The sequence below is a fragment of the Emiliania huxleyi genome (genome assembly GCF_000372725.1).
Source record: "Emiliania huxleyi CCMP1516 unplaced genomic scaffold EMIHUscaffold_59, whole genome shotgun sequence".
NCBI classification, from domain to species: domain Eukaryota; phylum Haptophyta; order Isochrysidales; family Noelaerhabdaceae; genus Emiliania; species Emiliania huxleyi.
The window spans coordinates 606,830-619,138 of NW_005197576.1; the positions used below are offsets into that span (position 1 = coordinate 606,830).

The following is a 12,309-nucleotide window of genomic DNA, read 5'->3' on the forward strand; positions in this document are numbered from 1 at the left end:
CGGCGAGGCGGCGGGAGGGTGAGGCGAGGGTGGTGGCGGGAGGAGGGGGCGAGGGCGAGGGCGGGCGGGCGATAGGCGAGACGACAGGGCGGCGGCCAAGCTGGCGTGGTCGTCGGCGAGAGGCGGCGAGGGCGGGCAGGCGACAGGCGAGACGACAGGGCGGCAGGCAAGCTGGCGTGGCGGTCGGCGGGGGGCGGCGGGAGGTGAAAGGCGAGGGCGATGGCGGGCGGGCGAGAGGCGACAGAGACGACGGGTTGGCGGACGAGCTGGCGGCGGGTCGGCGGGCGGAGGCGGGAGGCGGTAGGCGAGGGCGAGGGCGGGCAGTAGAGCGCGAAGTTGAGACCGCTTGACCTTCGACGGGAAGGTTGCCCACCTGTGGCCAGACCAGTGTGAAGGTGAAGACCCCTTACGAGCGGGCGGGCAGGGCGGGCGGGCAGGGTGGGCGGGCGGGAGGGTAGCAGGAGCAGCATCAGCTGCAACAGCAGCAGCAGCAGCAGCACAGGTTAGGTCAGCCGTGCAGAGGGCAGCGCCTCGTTGAGCATGTTGAAAGCAGAGTTATTGGCGTCAATATGGCGCAGCGCAGAGATGCCAGCACCGCGAGGAAGTGCAGGACCCGCGTTTGCGGTGCGAGCCGTCGAGGCAGGATCAAGCTGAAGGACTCGAGTGGTTTCCACATTGACATCCTCGCCCAGAGCATTGCCAGACAGGTTTGCGCCCAGTTTGCAGTCGCTTGGCGTGGTTTGTGCAGGCGCACCAGCCGCAGAGGCAGCGCTGCCGACTCTCATTGGTTGAGCAGCCGTCGAAGTGCTCGACGGATCGGCAGTGTCGGCGCCACCAGCACCGCGCTCGGTCTCGCTCAGCGAGGCGGCCGAGAGCACAGGCAAGCCGCAAACGCGCATTTTTGTGAGTGTGACAACAGGTCACTTTCACTTTGTTTTTTCTGTTAGTACGTCTGCTGAAACTGCTAACTGGCGACCCTGCTGACAGTGCTGTCGACCCTGCCTAGTGTACGTACAAAATCAATTTGTGTTGTGCCTCTGTGGTCTTGTATCGGGGTCTTGGTATCGGGAGGACGACCCCGGCTAGTCGCCGACCACACCCACAAAGAACCCTGCACAAAGACCGCAGGGCGGGGACCTGTTCCTTTTTACCCATCTCCTAGTAGAGGTGTCCGTTTTATTTATTTATTTATTTGTCTTTTGTGGTCTTGTCTCTTGATGGGTTGTGTCTTTCTTTCATCTGTACACACGATGAGAAACCAGGTACGGGGGAGGTTGCGTTAGTTTGTCACTCGCCATGCGCGTCCTTGGCTGACCCTCCAAAACTCCCTCCCCGCCGTTCGCGGCTCGGCTTGCGTATGCGGCTGGGAGCTTCGAGGACATGCAGGCGTCCCGCCCCCTCCGGCCATCCCCCCGGCTCCCATGCGCGCGGCCGCGACGCGCTGCGCACCCTCTTCCGCGCTGCACCCGCTCTCGGCATGGCCGTCGTCCGCCGAGATCACCTCCTATTCGCGCCGCAGGTGCACAACCAAGGGCTGGCCACCTCCGTATCCATCATGATGAAGCCAATGGGCCAAAATCGGACTCCGCTCCCCTCCCAGGTGGCCGGAGGGTACACCTCGGGTCGGCGTGCTGGGGGGGGCGCCGGTGCGCAAGCCCACTTTCCGGGCGACCCCGAGGGGGAGGAGGCCGGGCGAGTGGCAGCAACTCACTGTTAGTGTCCCGGGCCGCTGCGGCACCGTTTATACGGCCCCTCGTGATGTCTTTCCGAATTTGCATTGTGAGTCGTCCTCTGGCCAGCCGAGGGGCGCCAGAACGGCATGTGTACTGGTGCTGGGTGCGGGTGCGGAACGGGCTTTTTTTAACTCGCAACCAACTATACTATACAAGGACACCCTCAGGGGGGACACGCGGCGCATGTGCGTCACGTCAGGGTGGAGTTGGCGGTGGCCGAGCGTCGTCTCCAGAGATCGACTCGCAGCGCGGACGTCGAGGGGTGAAGCGCGTCGCGCTGCGACACTCGAGAGCCGGCGGGATAGCCGTGGGGCGCGGCCGACTTTGAAGTCCTCAAAGATCCGGTGCGCATTCGTCCTCTGAGACCCACGCGTACAGGAAAGGGGCGAGAACGCGGCCATTCTCCATTGACAATCTAAGGCAACCTTGAGCTAGCCCGTTCCACACGGTGCAATTGTGTGCGACAATTCACACACGTCGTCGTCCGCTCGAGAGAGGCGTCACAGCCGCGCTCTCGCCCAAGCTCAAGCCGGCGGGGCGCGGTCGTGCGGCATCAGGTCGGAGAGCGCGCGGAAAGACGTGTCCGGCGCAAACTGGACGAGGTTGGTGACGTGCGAGGTGTACAGACACGCGTACTCCTGCACCTGCTGCGCCCAGCGCGAGTTTTGGGCGCCCGTCTTGAACAGGCGCCCCCAAGCGGGGTGGTAGGCCTCGTGCTGCCGGCAGAGAGCCTCGTTCAGTGCCGAGGAGAGCACGCGCTGCTGGTCGCGCGCCTCCGCTATCCGCTCGTCCAGCTCGGCCAGCGCCTGCAACAGACGAGGCCGCGCTCAGGCGGACGTGAGGGGGGCCCAGCCGCTCGAGCAGCTCCGCGCGCTCCTCTTCGGAGAGCGCCTCCGCCTTGGCCGCCCCCCCGTCGCCCTCGAGCAGCGCCTCCACCTCCGAGTCGATCTCGAGCTGCGAGCGCCGGATCTCGAGGTGCTGCAGCCGCGCCTACCCCTCCACCCACCACCCCGCTGAGCGAGACGAAGGCCGCATCCTCGAGCCGCCCGAGGCTAGAGCCTCGACAGCCGCCCGCTCGGCGTACGCCTCGTCGACGGCAGCGGCGAGGTGGCGCGTCTCCTGTAGCGAGACCGAGCCGAGATCGAGCCGAGATCGAGCCGAGATCGGCCGCCTCCCGGGGTGCGGCTGGTCCTCGGCCGTGAGGAGCTCGTCGCGCAGCTCGGGCACGATGAGCAGGGTCCGCCTTAAACAAGAATATGTAATAATTATAATTAGTATAATGCAGCTCGGGCACGATGAGCAGGGTCCGCCATCCGAGCGTCCGCTTGGAGCGGAGAATGTCAGAGTACATGTGGTCGCCTAGGGGGGGGGAGAGGAGGTGCGGGGGGAGGCGGGCAAACGAGCCGAGACCCGCGCGGTTTGCGGCCGCCGACGTACAGCAGCCCCGAGCCGGACGCGAGCTGGAGCAGCGCATGCAGGTGCTGCCAGTTTCCGCCCTGGAAGACGCGCGAGCGCTGCAGCAGCCGCGCGCCGTCCTGCGGGCTGATGATCTCCGCGTTCTCGAGCGAGCCGTCCTGCCGCACCTGGCAGGGCGGCGGAGGGGGAGGCGCGGGGTCGGAAGAGGGAGGCGAGGGGCTGTTGTACAAGTCTTGAAGCTCGGTCCATCCCGGTGCATCTCTGGTGATGTCGGGGGGGGGGTGTCGCGCGCCTGGAAGATGGGCAGGTACGGGTCGAGGAGGAAGCCGGGCTTGCGCGCGCCGCAGACGACGAGGTCGAAGTAGTCGAGCCAGCTGGCTCCTAGTGGACCAGAGACGCTGATCGGCAAACGCACCGAGGAGGTCGAGGCAATCGAGAGCCAACGGCGCCGAGCAAGTGGCGGAGCACGACGTCCGTGTAGTCGTAGAGGGAGTTCGTGACGATGAAGACCTACTCACAGGCGCAGACCAGCTGCCGACCGGCTGCCGAGCAGGTCCCTGCGGCACGCGAGTCGAAGAGCGCCTGGAGGGAAGAGAACAGACGCGGTGGCTGGCGAAGAGAAGAGAAGAGAGGAGAAGAGAAGGGAAGAGAACAGAGGCGGTGGCTGGCGAAGAGAAGAGAAGAGAGGAGAAGGGAAGGGAAGAACAGACGCGGTGGCTGGCGAAGAGAAGAGAGGAGAGGAGAAGAGAAGGGAAGAGAACAGAGGCGGTGGCTGGCCGGGCGGTGGCGCGGGGGGCAGGCCGCGTGCAAGGCCGGCGCGACTCGGCGCGGCCCGCCTGCTTGCCGCCCTGCTTGAGCGCGGTCAGCATCGTCGCGAGGGCTGGGTCCGACCGGATGTACTTAGCCGGGTTGACGGCGACTGCGTCCTTGATGACGCCTTCACTCCACACGACCCAAACGTCAACGGACGTCGAAGCGAGAGGATGGCGAGCGCGCGCCCTTGGTGACGCCGTGCAGCGGCCGACTCTAGCTCGGCCTCGGCTATATCTCGGCTGCATCTCGGCTGCGTCTCGCCATCGCAGTGGCAGAGGTCGACTGCTCGCCGCACGTCGCGGTAGATCTGCTCGTACGACTTGGTCACCTGCTCGGCGGGCGGCACCGCACGTGACGAGCCTCTTGCGGCGCCTCTACACTCTCTCCCTCTTTCTCCCCTCTCGCCCTTCTCTGCCGGCGGCCGGCTCCTCTGTGCCGCCGGCTCCTCTCGGCCGACTCGCTCGCTACCGGGCCTGACCTCGTCGGGGTGGTCGTCCTTGTAGCTGACCAGCTGGCAGAAGCTACGGCGGGACGAGGCGCGCGGTGAGCAGTCCCTCCCCTCCCTCCCTCCCTCCCTCCGGCCGGCAGCGCACAGGCACGCGTCGACGAGGAGGAAGGCGGTGTCGATGGTGGAGAAGTCGGGCGGCGTGAAGGCGGGCGCCGTCTCGAAGGAGGTGGCGTAGATGGCCTTGCGCTCCTCCGGGGTCATGCGCTTCAGGCCGTGGTACGCAACCTGCACGAGCGCGCGGGCTCGAGTGTCCCGAGCGGGAGGGAGGAGGCGAGGCGAGGCTGGCGGCCAGCCTTGACGTACTTGTGCCGGTCGAGCTTGAGGAGGTTGCCTCGCTTCTTGTCGATGACGAGCCCGCGCATGTACGCGTGCGGGTCGTACACGAGATCAAGCACCGCAGCCGGGTAGCCCATCGTGTTGACGAGCTTCTCGATCGCGCCGTCGTACGCGAGGAGGTCGAACGTCTCGGGAACATACTCGGCGAGGGTGTAGTCCATGTCGAAGCCCACCGCCTGAATGCCTGAGGCGCAGCAGCCGCGCCGCGGCAGTGAGGCAGGAGGGGCCCGCGGAGGATGGCATACACGTGTCTCTGGTGAATCGCACCGCCGAGGTTGAGTGCCCGGTTGCAAAAGACGTTGGTGCTCGCTGGAATCGCGGCCGAGGCCGCGGCCTCCGAGACGTCGGTCGCGGTCATGCGCGGCGCATAGGCGCGGCGCGGCGCCACCAGCCGCGGCGGCGCCACCAGCCGCGGCGGCGCCACCAGCCGCGGCGGCGCCAGGCCGGCCGCAACGAGGAATAACATGTGTTTGTCAAAAGAATCCCTCAGTCTAGCCACCGGTAGGGATAGGGGAGGAGGGTCCAGAAGGGCCCATATATGTCCGCAGCGCAGAACGTCGCCTCGAGACGAGGGTGCGCGCATTATATTTGTCCGAAAAAAGAATTTTAAGCGCAAAAAAATCCCCCGCTTCGGAGTCGCTCCTCCTCAAAAACCGCCCAACCCAAGAAGAAGAAAATCTGCGTGTCTCCAAACCCTGTCAGCAGTCTTCCTCCTTCCGGAATGTACGTAAGAGCAACCTATCTGTACTGAGAGAGAGACGTAGAGAGAGAGAGAGAGAGAGAGAGAGAGAGAGAGAGAGAGAGAGAGAGAGAGCCGTGCAAACCTCGCTTCCGGAGCTCTCACGCCCGCGCGTCTAGGGCCTTTAGGGGCCTAGAGTCACACCCCGATTCTCCCTTTTCTCCCATTAAGGTAAAGTACACTGAGAAAAACCGGCCTAAAGTACACTGAGAAAAACCGGCCTCTGCTATCATCGCAATTGATGCAAACGTTTCGGTGAGCGCTCCAAATCTAGCCCCCATTGGCCATTGCCTTCAAGGAGGCTGCCCTCGCGCGTCTCAGGATGTCAGGAATGCGGCTGTGTCTTTTGAGTCAGGCGCCGCGCCCTCTAATTCTTTTTCGCGTAGGTTTGCCTGTGATAGTGCTAGCACGCGCCAGTCCGCACCTGTGTCGAGCCTGTCTGCTGTGAGATAGGGCGTATTTAATAAATTCTTTTTCGCTGTGAGAGTATTTAAACCTGTGTTAGTGCCAGTGCGAGCCAGTCCCGTGCCCAGTGTTGTGCGAGGGAGGGCGATTGTAAAATTCTTTTTCGCGTTGACGATATATCTATTATGTTTTTCGGCGCGAACACGCGAGGAGACCCCACGAGCTCACGCGACGAGACCCCAACACAATGATTGCAGACGACGACTGCAGCATGGGTGCTGCACTGTCAGCTGTCACGTTCGCCTCGAAGCTGAAGGCCAGGCGCAGAAGCCTCAGGCAGCGGCTAAAACGTCGAGCCAGCACCACCGAGCGGATCATGGAGGCGCCACTCGAGCTGGTGATTCCCACAGACATGCCTACAGACATGCCCACCAATCGCTCGTCCGTGGCTGCCGCACTCGTGTCTGCTACTTCGCTGCTGCAGTCATCGGCGTGCGAGACTGTCCTCGATGAGTCGGTGGTTGCGGCGCTCGCCGCCTCGGCGGCACCGCTCGAGGTTCAGGCCGGCTCCATGGTCTTCCAGCGAGGCGAGCCTGCCTTGCACCTGTACGTTGTGGCCAGCGGCACGTTTGAGATTTGCGGCGCGGGCGATGGCGCCGAGGCTGGCCAGCGGCTGCTCGTCCGTGGCGATCACGTTGGAGAGGAGGCGCTGCTCGGCGGAGACGTGTCGTATGCCGCCACCGTCGGAACCTCCTTCCTCCCGCCGGCATAACTTCCGTCACGCACCACTCACGGGCGAGCCTCTGCTCGCAGGCTGCTCGGCTTCCGGCACTCTCCAGCGCCTCTCCGCTCTCTCCATCCGGCGATCTCGCGGCGAGGTTCGGTGCAGAGTGGCGGCATGTGGACGTCGATGTGGCGGATGCTAGGCGTGCTCTCGCCGAGAGCTCCAGCGACACCGCCTCCTTCCGCTCCGCCCTCGGCTCCGATACGAGTGCGGGGCGCAGGTTCAGCCGCCTCTCCATCGCGTCGCAGCGGCCCCGCATCAGTATGTCTTCGCTGCTTCCGCCGCTCACCGAGCCAGCCGCCGCTCTGCACATGGACGCCACGGCGGGGGACTCGTCTGCGGCGGACCTGGCGGACGGGGAGGGGCCACCGCCGGCGAGGAGCGAGCAAGAGATCGTCTGGAGAGAGGCGGCCCCCGAGGGCGTGGTGGGGAGCGGCAGCTTTGGCGTGGTGTGGCGCGTGCACGACGCGGCGTCGGGCGAGTGCTACGCAATCAAGGTGCTCCCCCCCCCCCCCCCCCGAGCCCTTACCCTCGCCCTACTCCCTCGCCCTACTCCCTCGCCCTACTCCCTCGCCCTACTCCCTCGCCCTACTCCCTCGCCCTACTCCCTCGCCCTACTCCCTCGCCCTACTCCCTCGCCCTACTCCCTCACCCTACTCCCTCACCCTACTCCCTCACCCTACTCCCTCGCCCTAATCTCTCGCCCTCGCCCTCGCCGCACGCGCTCAAGGTGCTGCGCAAGGCGGAGGTGCGGTCGCAGCAGGACGGCTGTCGCATGGTGGCGAGCGAGCGCGAGGTGCTCGCCTGCTGCCGCGACCAGCCGGCCGCCTTCGCCTGCCGCGCCCTCGCCTTCCGCCAGTGCGCCGCCCACCTCTACCTCGCGCTGGAGCTGCTGCCCAGCGACCTCGAGTCGCTCCTCGCCGCGCACGGGCGCGCCCTCTCCGAGCCGCGTCCAGACACGTCCACCACGCGTCCTCGACACGTCCTCGACACGCGGCCATCAAGCGCACGACTTGGCCGGCAGGCGCTGCCTCGACGCGGAGCCGTGCCGCTTCCTCTGCGCGTGCGTCTGCCTCGGGGTCGGCTTCCTGCACGATCACGGCTCCGCCTCCCTCTCGAGGCGGCAGGATGTCTCCCGCGCCATCTCCGTGACGTGTCCGCGGCTGGCCCTGCAGGCATTGCCTTCCGCGACCTCAAGGTGGAGCACCGGATGCTCGACGCGGGCTACATCTCGGCTACACCTCGGCTACACCTCGGCTACACCTCGCTTCATCTCGGCTGTATCTCGGCCATCTCTCCTTCCAGGTGGAGAACCTCATGCTCGACACGCGCGGCTACGTCAAGCTGTGTGACTTTGGCATCTCCCAAGCACCTCTTCCGGGGGCACTTCTCGCAGCTGCCCGTGAGCTCTCTCGGACCTCCCCGTAGGCCTCTTCACGGAGCTCGATCTCGGCCAATCTCGGCCAATCTCCCCTCATCTCGGACCCCTCCCCGTAGGCCTCTCCAAGGAGCTGCACGGCCCCACCCTCACCGTGTGCGGCACCTTGTCCACCTCCGCGCCCGGGGCCCGGTGTGCGGAGCTCCGTCTGGGAGCCTCCTTGGAATTCTCCCCTAGGCACCCCCGTCTACCTCGCGCCAGAGGTGTTTCAAAGCTGGGGACCAGACACCCAGCCCGGACCCGAACGCCGGACCCCAACCCCAGGTGCACCTAGCCCAAACCCCGCAGGTTCTCCGCGGCAAGGGCTACACCGCCGCAGTCGACTGGTGGGCGCTGGGCGTCCTGCTGTACGAGGTCGCTGTCGGCTGCACGCCTTTCGAGGCGGAGTCGCACTTCGCGGTCGTGCAGCGCATCATGGCCCGCCCTCGCGTCATCGCGTACCCGCCCTGCATCGAGGCGCATGCCGCCGGCCGCACGCGCGACCTCGTGAGCCAGCTCCTGGTCGGGGCTCCCTCGAAGCGACTCGGCGGCGGCGGCGGAGACGCGGCCGAGGTGCGGTCGCACCCCTTCTTCGAGGGCGTCGACTGGGACGGCCTCGTGCGGCGCGAGGTCTGCTCTCCGTGGCCCGAGCAGATCGTGCGCCGGTGCAGCGACGCCGTGCCGTTCGAGGCAGGCAAGGAGGGCGAGCCGGAGCCGGTGTGGCTCGACGCGCGGCCGTGCGACGCCGACTCGCTCGCTGAGTTCCCTGGGTGGGAGCCGCTGGTGTAGCGGCAGATGAGCCGGTGGGAGGAATCTATGATTGGTTACCTGGAACGACCCGTCGGAGCCCGCGCGCCCCGCACTGGCAGTGGGCCACTGGCGTGTGCGCTCAGTGTGCGCTGCCGAGGCCCAGACCGAGAGAGGCTTTATGCACGCTACACACACGCATGCACAGCGTCAAGCGTAAGTTTTGAGACGCAAGAGTAATGGAAATCTCTGCGCAAGACCAGTAGATCGTTGGGGTAGAGATAGTAGATTGAGACTGGAGATCCTAGCGGATCTCTCACACGGACACGCCCAAGTCTCGCCAGTAGATCCGTCCTGTCCGGTTCCCCATTCAAGACTAAAGATCGAAGATTGAGATTGTGGATTGCAGATCGCTCTGAGCAGCAACAGGGCCAAAATGTGGAGATAGGAGATGGAGAATGCAGATTGTAGATCCTAGCGCCCAGCCATCCGCCCCAGATGTGAGATCGAAGATTGAAAATGGAGGTCGTAGATTGCTGCCGGCGGCGACAGTGGCCAAGTAGAAGATTGGAGATTGGAGATGAGAGATGGTCAGTGTGAATGAATCCAAATTGCATCTCCTTGAAGGTTTGAGCCCCCTCCTCCCCCGGGCCCCCGAATCGAGATTGGAGATTGGAGATTGGAGATTGAGATCGGAGATCTGATCCGGCCTAAGATGACGACGTTGGAGATTGGAGATTGAAGATGGAGATCGGAGATCTGACTGGATCCCCGGCCTAAGATGACGACGCTGTGGATTAGAGAATATTGGAGATGGGGAGATCGGAGCCCACCCACCCCCTAGAGCCTAGTGGCGTTGATAGATGTTTTATAGATTTTTGTTTTTTCCTGTGGGCCGTGCGCAGACCTATATCTAAAAACAAAACAAAAAAATCGATGAGACACCACTAGGGGCTGGGGGGCTCCGATCTCCATCTCTCCAGTACTCTCCAATCTCCAGCGTCGCTATATCTTAGGCCGGATCCAGTCAGATCTCCGATCTCCATCTTCAATCTCCAATCTCCAACGTCGTCATCTTAGGCCGGATTCAGTCAGATCTCCGATCTCCATCTCCAATCTCCAATCTCCACTGTCGATTCGGGGGCCCGGGGGAGGAGGGGGGCTCAAACCTTCAAGGAGATGCGCTATGGACTCATTCACAATGCAAAAGGATCTCCACCCTCTTTTCGCGCCATTTTGCAATCTCCAGTCGGCCCACACGATCTCTAGGCGCCTTCGGCGCGAAGTCAGAATCTCCACCTCTGTCGCAAGATCTCAAGCGACTGCACGCACCAAACGCGAGATCTCAGACTCCTCTCGAGCATCTACACCGGAGAAGATTTGCCTCCACCAGTTCTTCAATCTACTGCAGCTCTTGGCAGGAGATTTGCCACTTAAGAGATCTCTAAAAGGCATCTACGATCTACAGTCCAAGGATCTTCCGATGTTGCGCAGAGATTTCCATGTATGAGACGCAACGCTCTCCAGTCTCATGTCACTCATGTCTATACGGCTCGTTAGTCTCTACCGACCGACACGACCCAAGCGCTGCTCTGTCCGTGGGTTGGCTGACGACTCCTGCAGCCGCTCCACCACGCGGGTGGCGCCTTCCTGCAGCCGCTGCAGGTCCGCCACGTACAGAAGACGCAGCACGCGCGCGGCGTCGTCGAGCAAGGCATCGCCCGTGGTAAACCCGAGAGGCAAGGCACGCAGGGCGCCACTACGGCCAGCCGTGTCGCGTTCTGGCGCCGGCTCGGCGGTGGCCGCTGACGGCCGCGCGCGCGCCGCGTCAGCCGCGCGGCGCAACGTTGCGGCGGCGCCGCCAGCAACCTCGACGCCGAGCGCTCCCGCGAGGCCAGCGAGCTGAGAGTCGCTCTCATCGATTGTAGCACCAGCCTCGCTCGCGCCGCACTGCTCCTCATGAGCGTACTGCAATGCGAGACACACGAGCCACGAGCACACGGCCGCGTAGTCGCGCCCCTGCAGAGCTGACGCTACCCAGCCGGGCGCGACCAGCTCAGATGTGTAAGCCTCGAGCGCGACGTGGGAGCCCTGCCGCAGTCCGCCTCGTTCCTCTGGTGGGAGCTGGCGAATGTGCGTGTCCTCTAGCCACGATGCGAGAGCAAATAGCTCGCGTTCGGTCGCGGTAAACTGATCCGCTGACGGGAACCCAAGCGCGCGTAGCCGAATCGGCCAGTGCATGCTTTGTCGCACGGAGAAAAGCAATATCCCGCTGAACAGAGTTCGTCCACCGAGCAGCAGGCTTCGCAACTCGAGATCCCTCGAGAGTTCACGCGGAGTCGGCTGGGGCTAGCCAGACAGGGAGTGTATCATCTTTTTTTTTTGCAGTGTACGTACTCTCTCAGTGTATGTAGCTCTTACGTACATTCCCGGAGGAGGACTGCTGACGGGGTTTGCGATGAGGAGCGATCCGAAGGGTCATCAGCTCACTCTTTTTCAAGAACTACCATTTCGCGCCTCGGTCGGTTACGCCGCGTCGCGGCATGACCCTGCACGAGACGTTTGCGGCCAGCTTCGACGGCGGGGCTCTCCGCGACCGATCGACGGCGGAAGCTCTAGCGCTCGAATCGCTCCGCGCAGCCTGCCCAACCTTCTTGCAGAGCGGGCGTGTCCAGGGCTTTGGCAGCAACTCTATCCGTTTCGACAACAAGATCCTCGATTCGAAACGGGCAAAGTATGGGTCGAGCAACGGGGCGACCATAGGTCTGACGGAGACGCTCCCGGTGCCAGTTGAAGCCATGGCTGCCTCCGCGCCGTCAAACGTCCTGCCAGACTTCGCTGCACGATTTGAAGCCCAGCCGGGCCGGACGTTTGCCATCACGCTCTCCCGCGATGCCCCTGATGGTCCGGAGGGGGAGAAGCGCTACTTCGTGCAGCCCAACGGGGGAGGTGAGCGTGAGGGAGAGGTGAGCATGATGCCAGCCCCTCGTGGTGCCGGCCCGCTCGCCCGGATGCACGAGACGACCGATCACGGGCTGATGTGTCTTCTTTCTTTTTTTGAAGACTGGACGCGCCAAGCGCGCAGTCGAGCGAACCTGCGGTTGAGCAGCAGGGACTCGGCCGGGTTTGTTTGTTTGTTTGTTCTCTCTATCTAGCTCCCGTTCTTCGTTGTATGTGGCTCTTACGTACATTCCCGTAGGAGGACTCTGCTGACAGGGTTTGCGATGTAGATAGAGAGGAAAGGAGCGACCGACGGGTTTCTCGGAGGTTAGTGCACCACTAACCGCCGAAGCGCAAGCGCTTGGAGCAAGAGAAGTGCGACGAATCGGTCTCTTTCTAGCTAGCTCTTAGCAAGCACCCGCCGCTCCTCGCCCGACCTCCCGTACTCGCAGGCCCAATTTTACTCTAAAA

The 12,309-nt window shown here is 63.8% G+C and overlaps 4 protein-coding genes across 4 annotated transcripts; 2 read left to right on the top strand and 2 right to left on the bottom strand.

The window, feature by feature from the left end:
* Positions 1-2,184: 2,184 nt before the first annotated feature.
* Positions 2,185-5,245, bottom strand: EMIHUDRAFT_452284 (hypothetical protein). Its single transcript, XM_005764572.1, has 14 exons — positions 5,074-5,245; positions 4,764-4,990; positions 4,556-4,695; positions 4,441-4,483; positions 4,224-4,290; positions 3,986-4,086; positions 3,599-3,659; positions 3,442-3,530; positions 3,163-3,316; positions 3,019-3,092; positions 2,925-2,951; positions 2,793-2,852; positions 2,571-2,723; positions 2,185-2,539 (listed from the first exon to the last, which is right to left on the bottom strand). The coding sequence occupies exons 1-14, from the start codon at positions 5,162-5,164 to the stop codon at positions 2,258-2,260; spliced, it is 1,569 nt and encodes a 522-aa protein (XP_005764629.1). The 5' UTR covers positions 5,165-5,245; the 3' UTR covers positions 2,185-2,257.
* Positions 5,246-6,197: 952 nt separating this feature from the next.
* EMIHUDRAFT_214035 (hypothetical protein) lies at positions 6,198-6,722 on the top strand (the record flags this gene model as incomplete). The annotated part of the gene is made up of 1 exon (XM_005764573.1): positions 6,198-6,722. The coding sequence occupies one exon, from the start codon at positions 6,198-6,200 to the stop codon at positions 6,720-6,722; it is 525 nt and encodes a 174-aa protein (XP_005764630.1).
* A 1,320-nt stretch (positions 6,723-8,042) lies between these two features.
* On the top strand, positions 8,043-8,940 carry EMIHUDRAFT_67178 (hypothetical protein; the record flags this gene model as incomplete). Its single annotated transcript, XM_005764574.1, has 3 exons — positions 8,043-8,136; positions 8,350-8,375; positions 8,461-8,940. Coding segments are annotated over 3 exons (600 nt in total), but the record flags the coding sequence as incomplete, so codon positions are not given.
* Positions 8,941-10,461: 1,521 nt separating this feature from the next.
* Positions 10,462-11,139, bottom strand: EMIHUDRAFT_214037 (hypothetical protein; the record flags this gene model as incomplete). Its single annotated transcript, XM_005764575.1, has 1 exon — positions 10,462-11,139. One exon carries the CDS (start codon positions 11,137-11,139, stop codon positions 10,462-10,464), a length of 678 nt encoding a protein of 225 aa, XP_005764632.1.
* Positions 11,140-12,309: the final 1,170 nt, after the last annotated feature.